This window comes from Narcine bancroftii, chromosome 3, assembly GCF_036971445.1.
Source record: "Narcine bancroftii isolate sNarBan1 chromosome 3, sNarBan1.hap1, whole genome shotgun sequence".
Classification (NCBI taxonomy): Eukaryota; Metazoa; Chordata; class Chondrichthyes; order Torpediniformes; family Narcinidae; genus Narcine; species Narcine bancroftii.
Genome location: NC_091471.1, coordinates 32,530,497 through 32,546,842, shown reverse-complemented (window position 1 = coordinate 32,546,842; position 16,346 = coordinate 32,530,497). Strand labels below are relative to the sequence as shown.

The window sequence follows — 16,346 nt, the reverse complement described above, 5'->3', positions numbered from 1 at the left end:
AAACAAGTCCGATAGGAAGAACAGACAGGGCCAGGTTAGTGAAGAAAGTAGAACTTTGATTAAACAAGTCTGATAGGAAAAACAGACAGGGCCAGGTTAGTGAAGAACGTAGAACTTTGATCAAACAAGTCTGATAGGAAGAACAGACGGGGCCAGGTTAGTGAAGAACGTAGAACTTTGATCAAACAAATCTGATAGGAAGAACAGACAGGGCCAGGTTAGTGAAGAAAGTAGAACTTTGATCAAACAAGTCTGATAGGTAAAACAGACAGGGCAGGTTTGTGAAGATTGTGAGACAGATGGGCTAAAATGTGTTTATTTTGATGCAGACTAAATATTGGTAAGGCATATTAACAGCCAATGTTGCAGCCATTGCAGAAACTTGGTAAAAGAAGGACAGGACTGACAGCTCGACATTTCAGCACTTGAAACACATTCGAGAGGAATATACTGTAGAAGAGGTGGACAATTTTCAGTGAGAATGTTGGAGCTGCACAGAGGAGTCATTCTGGAGGGCTCATCCAGTGAAGCAATGAGTGCAGAACTCTAGAACAAGAAAGGCGCTATCTCCGCGATGGGATTTTCCAGTAGCTCCAGGGAAGAAGAGAATTAAGTATGTATACAGATACTGGAAGGGTGTGAAATCAACAGGGTTGTTGTAGTCTGTATCTATAATTTCCTTATTATCTCGAACTTTCTTGTTACCAGAGGGGCAAAGGCAAGATAAAATTTACAAGGTATATTCAGAGGGTGTCTAGAAACCTTTCTAGATAATGAGGAAGGTTGTCAGGAAATACACTGGGATATACGATATCCTCCATAATGTTTGAGACAAATACATTTTTTTCTTCATTTGCCTGTGTTCCACAGATTCAAATTTGTAATCAAACAATTCACATGTGATTAAAGTGCATATTCCAGATTTTATTAATGGGTACTTGTGTACATTTTGGTCTGACCATCTAGAAATTACAGCACTTTTTATCCACAGTACCCTCATTTCAGGGCACCATCATATTTGGGACATAGCAATGATATGTAAATTAAAGTAGTCATGTTTAACAGTTTGTTGCATATCCCTTGCATGCAAAGACTGATTAATAGACATCAGCAGGTGCTAAGTATTTTCTCTGGTGATTCTCTGCCAAACCTTTAGCACCATAGAACACTTTCTTTGGCTTGGCTTCGCGGACGAAGATTTATGGAGGGGGTAAAAAGTCCACGTCAGCTGCAGGCTCGTTTGTGGCTGACAAGTCCGATGCGGGACAGGCAGACACGATTGCAGCGGTTGCAGGGGAAAATTGGTGGGTTGGGGTTGGGTGTTGGGTTTTTCCTCCTCTGCCTTTTGTCAGTGAGGTAGGCTCTGCAGTCTTCTTCAAAGGAGGTTGCTGCCCGCCAAACTGTGAGGCGCCAAGATGCACGGTTTGAGGCGATATCAGCCTACTGGCGGTGGTCAATGTGGCAGGCACCAAGAGATTTCTTTAGGCAGTCCTTGTACCTTTTCTTTGGTGCACCTCTGTCACGGTGGCCAGTGGAGAGCTCGCCATATAACATGATCTTGGGAAGGCGATGGTCCTCCATTCTGGAGACGTGACCCATCCAGCGCAGCTGGATCTTCAGCAGCGTGGACTCGATGCTGTCGACCTCTGCCATCTCGAGTACTTCGACGTTAGGGATGTAAGCGCTCCAATGGATGTTGAGGATGGAGCGGAGACAACGCTGGTGGAAGCGTTCTAGGAGCCGTAGGTGGTGCCGGTAGATGACCCATGATTCGGAGCCGAACAGGAGTGTGGGTATGACAACGGCTCTGTATACGCTTATCTTTGTGAGGTTTTTCAGTTGGTTGTTTTTCCAGACTCTTTTGTGTAGTCTTCCAAAGGCGCTATTTGCCTTGGCGAGTCTGTTGTCTATCTCATTGTCGATCCTTGCATCTGATGAAATGGTGCAGCCGAGATAGGTAAACTGCTTGACCGTTTTGAGTTTTGTGTGCCCGATGGAGATGTGGGGGGGCTGGTAATCATGGTGGGGAGCTGGCTGATGGAGGACCTCAGTTTTCTTCAGGCTGACTTCCAGGCCAAACATTTTGGCAGTTTCCGCAAAGCAGGACGTCAAGCGCTGAAGAGCTGGCTCTGAATGGGCAACTAAAGCGGCATCGTCTGCAAAGAGTAGTTCACGGACAAGTTTCTCTTGTGTCTTGGTGTGAGCTTGCAGGCGCCTCAGATTGAAGAGACTGCCATCCGTGCGGTACCGGATGTAAACAGCATCTTCATTGTTGGGGTCTTTCATGGCTTGGTTCAGCATCATGCTGAAGAAGATTGAAAAGAGGGTTGGTGCCAGAACACAGCCTTGCCTCACGCCATTGTTAATGGAGAAGGGTTCAGAGAGCTCATTGCTGTATCTGACCCGACCTTGTTGGTTTTCGTGCAGTTGGATAATCATGTTGAGGAACTTTGGGGGACATCCGATGCGCTCTAGTATTTGCCAAAGCCCTTTCCTGCTCACGGTGTCGAAGGCTTTGGTGAGGTCAACAAAGGTGATGTAGAGTCCTTTGTTTTGTTCTCTGCATTTTTCTTGGAGCTGTCTGAGGGCAAAGACCATGTCAGTAGTTCCTCTGTTTGCGCGAAAGCCGCATTGTGATTCTGGGAGAATATTCTCGGCGACACTAGGTATTATTCTATTTAGTAGAATCCTAGCGAAGATTTTGCCTGCAATAGAACACTACAGCTCAGAAAACAGACCATTTGGCCCTTCTGGTCTGTGCCGAAACATCATACCGCTAGTCCCACTGACCTGCACTCATTCCGTAACCCTCCAAACCTCTCCCATCCATGCAGCTATCCAATTTATTTTTAAAACTTAACAGTGACCCCGCATTTACCACATCAAGTGGCAGCTTGTTCCACCACTCTGATTGAAAATGTTCTCCCTAAACCTTTCCCCTTTCACCCTAAAGCCGTGGCCTCTTGTACTTATTTCTCCTAAGTGGAAAGAACCTGCCTGTCCCGCATCGGACTTGTCAGCCACAATCGAGCCTGCAGCTGACGTGGACTTTTACCCCCTCCATAAATCTTCGTCCGCGAAGCCAAGCCAAAGAAGAAGAAGAAGGAAAGAACCTACATGCATTTGCTCTGTCTAGATCTCTCATAATTTTGTAAACCTCTATCACATCTCACCTCATTCTTCTACACTCCAAGGAATAAAGTTCTAATCTCTTTAATTTTTCCCTGTCACTCAACTCTTGAAGACCCAGCAACATCCTAGTAAATCTTCGCTGCACTCTTTCAATCATACTGATATCCGTCCTATAGTTTGGTGACCAGAACTGCACACAATACTCCAAATTTGGCCTCACCAGTGTCTTATACTCCTGTACTCAATACTTTGATTTATGAAGGCCAAAATACCAAAAGCTCCTCAGTGTCCTTCCTTGGTTTGTCCTTCCAAAATGCAACAGCTCACACTTGTCTGCATTAAATTCCATCTGCTGTTTTCTGGCTCATTTTTCCAGTTGGTCCAGATCGCTCTGCAAGCTTTGAAAGCCTTCCTTGCTGTCCACAGCAAACTTTCTGATCCAATTTACTACATTATCATCCAGATCATTGATATAGACAACAAACAACAATGGTCCCAGCACTGATCCCTGAGGCACACCATTAATCACATGCCTTCAGTCTGAGGAATAACCACTCTCTGTCTTATCCCATTCAGCCAATTTCAAATCCAGTTTACAAACTCTCCATGGATACCTAGTGTCTGAACCTTCTGAACTAGCCTCCCTTGTGGAACCTTGTCAAAGGCCTTACTAAAATTCATGTAGACAATGTCCACAGCCTTTCCTATCTGCCAAAGCAACCTCATGTTTTTTTTTTGCCTTCTTAATTTCCTTAAGTATTTTATTAACATTTTCAATACTCTTCTAGTACCTCATTTGCTCCTTGTTGCCAATACCTGCTACACACATATCTCTTCTTCTTAACCAGATCGCCAATATCTCTTGAAAATCAAAGTTCCCTGTGCCTGTTAATTTTGTCTTCAATCATGACAGGAACATGCAAACTGCACTCTCAAAAATTTCACCTTTGAAGGCCTTCCACTTTCTGAACGCATTCTTGCCAGAAAACAAATTATCCAAATCCACACTTTCTGGACCATTTTTCAGTTCCACAAAATTGGCCTTTCTCCAATTTAAAATCTCAACACAAAACCAGACCTATCCTTATCCATAATTAATTTGAAACTAATGGCATTATGGTTAATGTTCAATGACACAGACTTCTGTCACATTGATCTGTCTGGTTCCCTTATAAATCAAGTATTGCATCCTATCTTGTTGGTATCTTTATATTTTGATTTAGAAAACCTTCCAGGGATTAACCTTCCAGGGATTTGATTAATAGAGGGTTTTCTTTTCTTTTTTTCCTTTCTTTTAATTTTTTTTTTCTTTTGTGATTTTTGTAAAAGTGGTTTGATTGAGAGGTGTACAGAAAATTTTCATGAGTATTATTGGAGAAGTACAAAATGTCTTTTTTTAATCTTTCAATCTATGTATTGGACAATATGTGTTTTTTAAATTAACTCAATAGATATTTTAAAAGGAAAGAAAACTTTCCTGAACACATTTGACAAACTCTAAGCCATCAAGACCTTCTACAGTATGAGAGTCCCAGTCAATCTGTGGAAAGTTAAAATCTCCTACTATCACAAATGTTTATTACATCGGTCTGCTCTCTCTCTCTACAGATTTGTTCCTCCAATTCTCTCTGACTTTTGGGCAACTCTATCCGTGTGGTCACACCTTTCCTCTTCCTCAACTCCACCTATATGGCCTCTGTAGATGAGCCTTCTGGGCTGTTCTGCCTCAGCACCACTGAGATATTTTCCTTGACTAGCAATGCCACTCTTCCCCCCTCTATCACATCTGAAACAACGGAACCCCAGAACATTGAGCTGCCAGTCCTCCCCCTCCTGCAACCAAGTCTCATTAATAGCAATAATATCATAATCCAAATGCCAATCTACACCCTAAGCTTGTCTGCCTTTCTGATAGTACTCCTTGCTTTGAAATAAATACACCTGAGAACATTTCTATCACATGCAAACCTTTGATTTCTATCTATACATGCAGTCCTCACATGACTTTTATCCTTCTCCATCTCCCTGTCTGCTCCAACACTCTGGTTTCCCTCCCCTTGCAAATCTAGTTTAAAACCACCGGAGAAGCACTTGCAAACCTGCCCACAAGGATATTTTTCCTCTTTCCAATTGAAATGCAAACTGTCCTGTCAGAACTGGTCCCACCTTCCCAAAAAGAGAGCCCAATAATCTAGAAACCTGAGGCCCTCCCACCTAACCATGTCTTTAGCCACATGTTGAGCTGCATTATCCTCCTAGTTCTAATCTCACCAGCATATGGAACGGGTAGCAATCCTGAGATCACTACCCTGGAGATCCTCTCTTGCAATTGCACCTAACTCCATAAATTCTCCTTTCAGAACCTCCTCACCCTTCCAACCCATGTCATTGGGCCCTATGTGGACCACAATATCTGGCTGCTCACCCTCCCACCTGAGAATGCCGTGAACCCTATCTGAGATATCTCGAACTCTGGCACCAGGGAGGCAAGATACCGTTTGGGATTAAATCACAAAATTCTGCAGACACCGTGGTTGAAGTAAAAACACAAAATGCTGGAAAAGCTCAACAGGTCAAAGTTTATGTGGCAAAGGCAAAGATACAGAACAAGACGTTTCAGGCTTGTGTCCTTCATTAAAGCATGAAAAAAGGCCAGCAAGCGTCCGAACAAAAAAGTTGGGGGGGGGGGCATGGCAAGGTAGGATATGATAGGTGGAGAAGGGAGAGAGGGAAAGCAGCAACACGGTGGTGGGGGAGGGGGTGAAGTAGGGTTGTGTGGGTGAAAGAACTGGAAGGACAGGAAAGGGAGAGGGGGTAGAAAAGGCAATATCATTCAGGATATTCAATCTCCTCTACAGAACCTCTTATCTGTCCCCCTAACTATGGAATCCTCTATCACTACAGCTTGCCTCTTCTCCCTTCCCTTCTTAGCGACAGGGCCAGATTCCATGCCAGAGACCTGATTGCCATGGCTTGCACCCATGGTAGGTCATCCCCTTCAACAGTATCCAAAATGTTTTTCAATTGTTTTTCAGGTAAAGGCCCACAAGGGTTCCCTGCACTGCCTTCCTGTTCCCTCTCCCTCTCCAGACTGTTACCCATTTATTCTCCTCCTGCTTCCCAGGTGTAATAATGTCTCTTTAACTCCTATCATTCACCCCGTCTTCCTCCCGAATGTTCTGGAGTTCATCCAGCTCCAATTCCTTAACTTGGTTGATCAGGAGCTGCAGCTGGATGCACTTCTCACAGATGTAGTCATCGGGGATACTGCTGCTTCCCTGACAACCCTCATCCTGCAATAGGCGTATTCCTCTGCCTTGGCTGCCATGTCCAAACTCTCTAACTCTCTCTCTATCTCGTTCTATCTCTATTTCTCTCTACCTGCTGCTCCTTTTGGATTACGACCACTCTGCCCTAATATGCTGGTAATGTAGCTCCTGGGGGAGACAAAAATCCAAAGAAAAAACTTGTTTTGACCAATTACAGGAAAAACGTTGGCAATCAAGCAGAGCTCCAAGAGATCACTTAAATTTGTGATACACTACACTAACAGCAAATTCTATTCTAATTTTATTTCTTATTCCAATACTTAATCTCTCGGTCAAGCTTTCGCTCGCTTCTTCCTCGGATGATCCCCGTCCTCAGGGCAGATCTTCCGTGGCTTCCTGGACCAGCCACCGTCAATCCGAAGAAGTAGCAGGCATCTTCAGCACCTACTTATTTTGGGGGCTTATCCCTTAAGTTTTCTCTTAAGCATATGCTCAATTGGGTTTAGATCGCGTGACTGACTTGGCCATTCAGGAATAATCCACTCTGAAACAGGTTAATCTGGGTCTCATCTGTCCACAAGAATTCTGCAGGCTCTTTTAAATACTTATTGGCAAACTGTAATCTGGCCACCCTGTTCCTTGCAGTGTAGCCTCTGTATTTCTGTTCATTAAGTCTTCTGCGGACATCCATCCTTGCCTTCCTGAAGAGTGTTTCTGATCTGTCAAACATGTGTTTGGGGATTTTACTTTATTATGATATAAATTATTCTGTCATCAACCATGGAGGTCACCAGTACCCTCTTTCTTCTTAATGATGTTCCAAACTGTTGATTTTGATAATCCTAAGGTTTGGTCGATGTCTCTTACTGTTTTATTCTTGTTTTTCAGCCTCATAATGGCTTCTTTGCCTTTCATTGACACATCTCTGGTCCTCATGTTGAAAAATGGCAACTCCAGACTCAAAAGCTTAGAAGCAGCCTAGCTCTGAAATGAAGCAATTAAACATGCCTGAGTACTCACACACACACACACATCTGTGACGCCAAATATCCCAAACATTATGGTGCCCTAAAATGAGGGAACAATGTATAAATATACAGTAATTAATACATTAAAACTTTAGAGTAGAGGGGAAAATAAAGGGAAAGAAAAGTGTCTTTGTCCCAAACGTAATGAAGGGCACTGTAGATGCTAAATTACCAGTGGATTTAATCTGGAGAAGTGCAAAGTCTTGCACTTTGGGAAGTCAAATACAAGAGGAAAGTATACAGTAAATGGCAGGACCCTTCAGAGCATCAATGTTCACAGCGATGTCCATGTGTAAGTCCATTACTTCCAGAAAGTGGTATCACAATGAGATATTTTGGAGAAAAAGATGTATGGTGCACTTGCCGATATCAGTGAGGGCATTGAGTGTAGAAAATGTATAAAGTGTTGCTTGGGCTACATTTCGAGTATGTTGTGCATTTCTGACCACCACATTACAGGTAGGATGTGGAGACTTTGGAGAGAGTGCAATAGAGGTTCATCAGAATGTTGCTTGTATTAGACAAGAGTAGCTATAAGGAGAAGTTAGGCAAATTGGATTGCTTTCAGTGCAGCATTGTATATTGAGAGGCAACATGATAAAAGTTTATAAAATTATGAGAAGCATAGATGAAGTTGAAGATTAATTAGTGTACTTTTCCCCGAGTGGAAATGGTACATACTAGAAAGCATTATTTTAAGTTGAGCAGGAGGACACTTTTGTTACGTGGCAAGATTTTTGTTTACACAGAGAGTGATTGGTGTCCACAATGCCCTGCCAGGAGAGCGCATCTGATCGCAACATTTAAGAGACATTTAGATAAGCGCTTGAACAGGCAAAAAATCAAAATAGTTTTAGAAATTATTTTAAGCCAACTGTTTCCCAACAATCTGTCCCCCATGTACGTTACATCATGAGGGGAATGGAATTTTCTCATCCAGAGATTTCACTCTCTAGTCTGACAGTTCATTTATGGTGAAGGGTTTGGATCTGAAGTTTAAAAAAAAGTCTTTAATGGAGATTATTCAATTCTAATATGATTTTAAGATTAGAGATCCTTTTTATATTTCTGTTTAGCTTGGTACAGTTGAAGACTCCAAATAATCTGTTCTATTGAGAACATTTTGGAACTCAATTATTGGATTATATATTTCAAAAAAATTAACAGCTGCAGATGTTCGCATTGAATGGGAAAGGCTTCGAAGTAGGGTTTTCAAATATTTCCTTCAGCTGGGGATTTGTTATTTATATCAACTGGGAAATAGTTCTGAGAGTCAAATATTTGAATCCTGTTTTGACCCATTGTTTGCTTTCTAGAACTGGCTTTGCTTGGATCATGGTTATCTGACCTTCCAAGTCTGCTCATTAATATTTTCTTTGTTCAAGGCTCCTTCTCGTCCAGCAGGACAGTCGATTTCAGTCATCAGAACTTGAGTAGTCTAGACAGCTTGGATTTGCGGACTGAAAGGACAAGGACAGTCTCTCGGCCTGAAACTTCTGATCAGTTGAGCAAAATCACAGCCACTGGGCCCCCAGAGTCGTACTTAGCAGTAAATCAGCAGGCTTGGCTTGCACTCCGAGTGACCAGACACAGACACAGGAAAGTTCTCCGTTTGCCGTGTATGAAAAACACCCCAGAATAATGAACAGACCTTGCTGTCGTCTCTGTTTATCAGTCGGAGGAGTTGCCCCTTTAGACTTTTATTTACAAGGCACCAGTTAAATCTATTTTTGATTCTGGGCAACCTGAACTCCATTTCATTTCACCAATGTTGCATAAGTAACCAGAATTTGAGGGAGTTTCTTGATGTATATTTTACAACCAAAATAGTGGCATTTCAAAAGTTGATCGATCCAAAAAAGCTCCTCTACCTAATTAATTATTTTATATTACAAGACAAAACTAAATGTTCCCTTTTCTACAGTGTATCAGTGATGTTTTATTTATCTTTAATTTGAAGGTAATCAGTAAGCGATCTTGAAAACCATTGTTTTTTTGATTTTGAAGTATTCTATATAATAATTTGTTCTATAGTTAAAGACACTGATATTAATAAACATCTTTACCAAAGATCCGTGGATTTATACCGCATCTAAAAATTGTTTATAGTATGACAATTCAGGAGACATCTGCAATGATTTGTACCTCTTTTTAAGAGGGGGTGTTAAAAGAACAAACAATATTTATGAATTTTCTGTTTTTAATTAAATATTATTAAAGGATTTTGTAATATTAAGAGTAATGTGTTTCTGCAAGAGCAAATTTACTATGACATAAGCAGCCTCCCTTGTTCCACACCCTCAAATGTTTCTCCCCATTTATATTGGATACATATTCAGAGACAACTTAGTTCAGTAAACCTACTTTCTTCCCGCATAAACCTGGAAAATAAGCAGCTGATAGAGGTGGAATGGAGAGGCATGATGAGTTGGTTTGCAGATTAGGTAGAGAATCAAGTTGAGTCTCACCCTCTTCATAGTTGCTCATGTCTGGATCAGACGCTTTTATTTAATGAGTAATTGGACCATGAAACTAACTTCTTTATTTTATTCTCTACTAAAAATCACCAAGACCAGTTGCTGGACACTTGTTCACTATTTCCTGAAACCTTACCACAAAGCCAATCATTCCATAATCTAAATCAGTGGTTTTCAAACTGCCCCCCTAAACTCCACCTTAAGTAATCCCTATGCCATAAGTGCTCTGTGATTAGTAAAGGATTACTTAAGGTGGTGTGTGAGTGGGAAGGGATGGTTAAGAACCCCTGCTCCAGACCCAATTGTTACTGAAATATTTTGCTGGAGAATATTTGTCCTTGGCCCATTTCCTTTGGAGTTATGAAACTGTGCACATAACGAGTCAATTAGGTACGTCTAAAACAGAGGTTTTCGAACCTTTTTTTCCCAATCATACATCAGCTTAAGTAATCCCTTACCAATCACAGAACACTTATGGCACAGAGATTGCTTAAGGTGGAATGTGAGTTTAGAAGGACAGTTTGAAAACCACTGATCTAAATCATTGGTATACAACATAAAAAGTGTCCTGAACACCTACCCCATGCAAGGGGTTTAATGGAAATTGGAGGTCGATCGTGATGCCGTCTAGTCAGAGACTGAAGATAAAATGTTGTTCCTCCAATTTGAGGTAGTTTCAACTTGGAAGTACATGAGGTCATGGCAATGGGGTATGGAATTAAAGTGGTGGGCCACTGAGATCCTTACCGTTGCAGTAGACGGAGTAAAGGTGCTCAACGAAATGATCTCCCAGTGTGCATCCAGTCTATCTGATGAAGAGGAAGCTGCATTGGGAGCATGACTGCCTGATTTATTGTACTCCTGTAAGCCTAAAAGATTGATTGCCTTTCACTTTCTATGGATACTGTATGTCATGCAGAACCTCTTCGGCACTTTTATGCACTGCAGGGGGCTATTCAACCCATCATGGCAATGGCAGAGCCACTCAACCTAATCTTACTCTCCTGTACAAGATCCAGGAGAACCTTTCTTCACTCACACCCATAACCCACCATTTTTGTTACATCATGTGCCTATCAAGAGTTTTTAGAATGTCTCTTTTGTACTGGCTGCCACAACCACTCCCAGCAATGCATTCCAGGCACCCACCATTCTGTGGGTTTATAAAAAATTTACCACTGACATCTCCCTTCAACTTTCCTCCACTCACCTTAAAAAGATGTCCTCTAGTATTTGTTACTGTCATCTTTGGGAAAAGATGCGGGCTGTCCACACCAAATCCTGTAGACCTCTATTAAGTCACCTCTCATCCATTTCTCCAAAGAGAAAAGTCCTAGCTCTGTCAACCTTGCTTTTTTGTTGTTGAATATTTTATTTGTCTTAAGAAAATACAGAATATATGATTCAAAATTTATATAACAACAATACATTGAATATAAAATAATAGAAAAACATTCATAAGATCCAAAATAAATTAAAAGGAGAGTCCCTCTTCACCTAGCGCCCCCTCCCCAGATTCAAAAGAAAAAAGGGACAGACAGCAGGGAATAGAGGGAGATAAAAGAAAAAAAACAGGAGCAAGGTTTGACATCTCAGAGTCACATCATTTAAAAAGTATTAAATTTCTAATAAGGATATCAAATATCAAAATAAATTTTACAATCTGGGCATTTAAGAAATCTAAATAAAGTTCCCAAATTTTGATGAATGTGCTATACCTATTCCCAAGACTATAAGTAATCTTCAAGGGGAATACAACTTTGCACTTCCATGTTCCAATGATCAATGTGAAGTAGGGAATCCGATTTCCATGTTACTGCTATACATTTGCTGGCTATTGACAACACAATTTTAATAAATGTAAATTTACTTCTAGAAAAGTTAACTTTTATAACTGCCATATCCCTCAGAAGAAGCAATTCCAGGGTTAACCTTGGTTCATAAAACATGTTCTCCAATCCAGGCAACATCCTGGTAAATCCCCACTGTGCACCCTCTCCAGAGCATCTGTATCCTTGCTGCAACGAGGTGACCAAAACAGAATGTAATACTCCAGATGTAGTCCCTCCAGAGTTTTATAGAGTTGCAACGTTACCTCACAGCTCTTGAACTCAATCCTCCAACTAATGAATTTTCATCCTAGGAACAATGAACACTTCAAAAAGCTATTTTGTCCATCATGTATTTACCCTGAACAGTATACAAAAAAATCCCATTGCCAGTTTTTTTTCTGAGATACACTTCCTTGTTCATTCAATTTCAGATATAAAATCATGTGTAATTCTTTCCTCAACATTTGGAATAAATTCCTGTCCACATTTAAAATTTCTACTTGGTCATTGTATTTTTTTCTAATATAAATATACTGCTCAACTCTCTGAAATACCTGAAAGGGTGGCTTTCACTGTAATATTTTCCCTTTTTCAACTAGGATGTAGAGATTTATATTAGATGATTCTAATAGAAAGCATAAGCAGATATATGATTCTGATGTAAATTAAATTTCTAAGAAGTGCTCTTGTAAATAAATAAATGTGTGGCAGCGCACTCTCTCGTGGTGAACCAGCCCTGCTTGTACTGCCGCATGGTGGGGCAGCTATGAGAAGATGGCGCTGTCGGGGGTCCTCCTTGCCTCATGGTTCCAGCCCAGTGTATGCCTCACTGCTCACGTGGGGGCTGAGCTCAAGCTGCCCTTAAAGGGGCGCGCGCAGGTTTTGAATAAAACAGCCATTGAGAACATCCAAGGTGGTGGCTGTGAGTCTCTTTGCTGTAGCTGCCGCTACATTGGTGACCCTGATGAGCCCAGACAATTTTCTGGTCTCCCAACATGGATCCAGCCGAGATCAACACTGTCGCTGTGAAACTGCCTCCCTTCTGGACCCATCGCCCGCGTACATGGTTCGGGCAGGCAGAGGCGCAGTTTCGCCTCAGGAACATTTCTGCAGATGCCATGATGTTTTACCACGCCTTGAGTGTGCTGGACGAGGAGACAGCACCCAGGGTGGATGATCTCATCCACAACCCACCAGCTGAGGGTAAATACCCTGCCTTCAAAAATCTCCTTCTGGGCACATTCAGTCCCTCCCCACAACAGCGGGCCTCCAGACTCCTGCATCTGATCGGGTTGGGAGACCAAACACCATCGGCCCTCATGGATGAGATGCTGGCACTAGCGGAAGATCACAAGCCCTATTTCTTGTTCTCCCAGATCTTCCCAAAGACATTCAGCTCCTGCTGGTGGACGAAGACTTCACTGACCCATGGTGAGTCGCGGCCCAAGCAGACACCCTCTGGTGCACCAAGAAAGAGAGAACGAAGATGCCCTCAGCCAGGTAACCCATCAAGGAACCAGCCGGTCACAGCCCCCACCCCCACTTCAAGCACAAGCCAGAGCAGCAGCACCCCACCTGGTGCTTCTATCATCAACGCTGGGGGCAACCCTGTACCTACCAGGGCAATGACTCGGCCATCCAGGGATGATGGCTGCGATGGCTGGCCACACGAACAGCCTCCTGCATGTGACCGATAAGTCCTTGTGGATACTGGAGCGGAACTGAGCGTCTTGCCCGCAACCACCCTCGAGACCCGCACCTGAGCTTCTGGTTCCACCCTGCAACCAGCCAACTGTTCCGCCATCAAAACTTTCGGCACCTGCAGGGCGCAGATCCAGAACGGGAAAGATAAATTTTGCTGGAGGTACGTGCTGGCCTTGGTAGGTATCGCATTTTTGGGGGCCGACTTCCTCAGAGTGCATGGCCTGCTGGTAGACGTGTAGGGAAAAAGACTGGTTAACGCCCACATATTCCACTCAGTCTGCCTCAGTGCCACGGACGCCTGCAAGGCCGAAATAGCCACCATCACCGCTCCCAGAGATGACTATTCCAGAATACTCAACGAGTGCCCCTCCAACCTGCAACCGCAGTTCACTGCTGCCTTGCCCCAGCACGGGGTCTACCATCATATCTCCACACAAGGCCCTCCGCTGCACGCCAAGGCTCGACAACGTCCGCTTGAGAAGCTGCAGTTAGCCAAGGAGGAGTTCTCTCACCAGTAGGAGTTGGGTATCCCCTACCACTCTGACAGCCCCTGGGCATGCCCTCTTCACATGGGCCTCAAATCTTCTGGAGGCTGGTAACCCTGTGGGGATTATCGGTGCCAGAACAACACGACTATACTAGATCAGCCATGATCTCTTTGAATGACCTACTCCTGCTCCTATCTTCTATGTTTCTATGTTTCTATCCAGCCAACCTCCACGGTGCCCAGATCTTCTTGAAAGTTGACCTGGTTCGGGGCTATCATCTAATCCCAGTCCACCCTGAGGACATTGATAAGACGGTGATCTTCACCCCATTCGGCCTGTTCGAATTCTTGCGCATGCCCTTCGGACTTAAAAATGCGGCCCAGACTTTTCAGTGCTTTATGGACACAATGGACAGGGACCTGGACTTTGTGTTTATATACCTTGATGACATCCTTATCACCAGTCACGACCACAAGGCCCATCTCCGCACCCTGTTTGCCCGCCTGGCGGAATTCGGCCTCACAATCAATGTGGCCAAGTGCTAGTTTGGCAAACAGTTGCTGGGAAACACCATCTCGGTAGCAGGAGCCGCCCTGGTGCCAGAAAAAGTCGCGGCCATACAGCAGTTCCCCAAACGCACCACCATCAAGGGCCTGCAAGAATTCGTAGGTATTGTGAACTTTTATCATCGTTTCATCCTCGGCGCTGCCTGCATCATGCGGCCGCTGTTCTCATTGATCGCCTCTAAAGACAAAGTCCTGGTTTGGTCAGAAGAGGCAGAGGGCGCTTTTGCAGCCTCAAAGCATGCACTGGCCAGTGCCACATTATTGGTTCACCTGCGCATGGAGGCACACACCACGTTCTCAGTAGATGCCTCAGCCATGGCCGTTGGGGGCGTACTCAAGCTGTGCGTTGATGGACAGTGGTGCCCGCTGGCCTTCTTTAGCAGGCACCTTCGACTGCCGGAGCTCAAGTACAGTGCCTTCGACTGGGAGCTCCTGGTGCTGTAACTAGCCATCAAGCACTTCCAGTACTTCCTGGAGGGCAGACCATTCACTGCATTCACCGTCCACAAGCCTCTTACGCAGGCCATCGTGATGGCCAAGGATCTGTTGTTGGCCCGCCAGCAACGCTATCTCTCCTATGTGTCAGAGTTCACCACCGACATCTGGTACAGGGCAGGTAGAGACAACATTGTGGCGGACATGCTTTCCCAACTGGCAATCAACGCCCTCACCCCTGGCCTCAACTATACCCAACTGGCGCAGACTCAGAGGGAAGACACGGAGATGGAAGCCCTCTGTACCGCCATTTTCAGGGCTCCACCTCCAGGACATTCATTTGCCGAACAGTCCGGACATGCTGCTCTATGACATCTCCACCGGTTCACCATGCCTGGTAGTCCCGCTGCAGTGGAGATTGCAGGCCTTCAGCATGGTCCACAATCTAGCACACCCCTTGGTGAAGGAATCGGTGCAAATGGTGGTGGAGTAGTTCATATGGCACAGGCTCAAGAAGGAGGTGGCTGAGAAGGCGAGGATCTGCACTCAGTGTCAGGCCTTCAAGGTCCACCGGCATACGCAGGCCCCGATTCAGCTGTTCGACCCAGCAGTTAGGAGATTTCAACACTTCCACGTTGACATTGTGGGCCCCCTGCCGGTGTCCAGGGAGGCATGCTTCCTGCTTACGGTGGTCAACCGGACCATGAGATGGCCGGAAGCCATTCCCATCAAGGAGACTTCCGCCAAGAAGTGCGCCAGGAACTTGGTCGCCCACTGGTTCGGAGTTCCAGTGCACATCACCAGCCACAGGGGCGCCCAGTTCTCTTCCGTCCTCTGGGCTCAATTGGCGAACCTACTGGGGGTTAAACTCCACCACACCACGGCTTATCACCCGCAAGCAAATGGCCTGATGGAGAGATTTCACCGCCACCTGAAGTCAGCCCTCATGGCTCGCCACACAGGCCCCGGCTGGGCAGACGAACTACCCTGGGTCCTCCTCGGCATCAGAACAGCACCCAAGGAGGATCTACAGGCGTCATCTGCAGAATTGGTGTACGATGCGCTACTCTCGTTGCCTGGTGAGTTGTTCAGCCCAGAACCCAACTCTACGACTGACCACCCGAACCTATTGGCGGATCTCCTCCGCAACAAGCTTGCCTAGCTAGCCCCCCTCCCTGCCTCCTACGCATCACGGCGCCCGACCACCCAAAGAGCTGGACTCAGCAGAATTCGTTCGGAGCTGACCGCACACTACACTTTTGCAGCGCCCTTACGAGGGCCCGTACAAAGTCCTTCAGCGGTCTGGCAAGACTTTTACATTAGACATTGGGGCAAAAAAAGAACTGCTTACAGTAGACCGCCTAAAGGCAGCACACTTAGACCTCTCGTGACTGGTTCAAACGGCTAAGCCCAAG

At 44.6% G+C, this 16,346-nt stretch overlaps 1 protein-coding gene across 12 annotated transcripts in view; it reads left to right on the top strand.

Moving 5' to 3' along the window:
- Positions 1-9,665, top strand: part of ccdc142 (coiled-coil domain containing 142) — a 112,582-nt gene extending 102,917 nt beyond the window's left edge. For 11 of the 12 annotated variants that reach the window (XM_069923741.1, XM_069923734.1, XM_069923739.1 and 8 more), the window contains one exon: positions 8,815-9,665. In XM_069923741.1, coding sequence (XP_069779842.1) covers positions 8,815-9,071 — 257 coding nt within the window. In that variant the 3' untranslated portion in view covers positions 9,072-9,665. Of the gene's footprint in view, positions 1-329; positions 928-8,814 lie in introns of those variants that run through there. The other variant, XM_069923737.1, reaches the window with a different exon arrangement.
- The last annotated feature ends 6,681 nt before the right edge of the window (positions 9,666-16,346 follow it).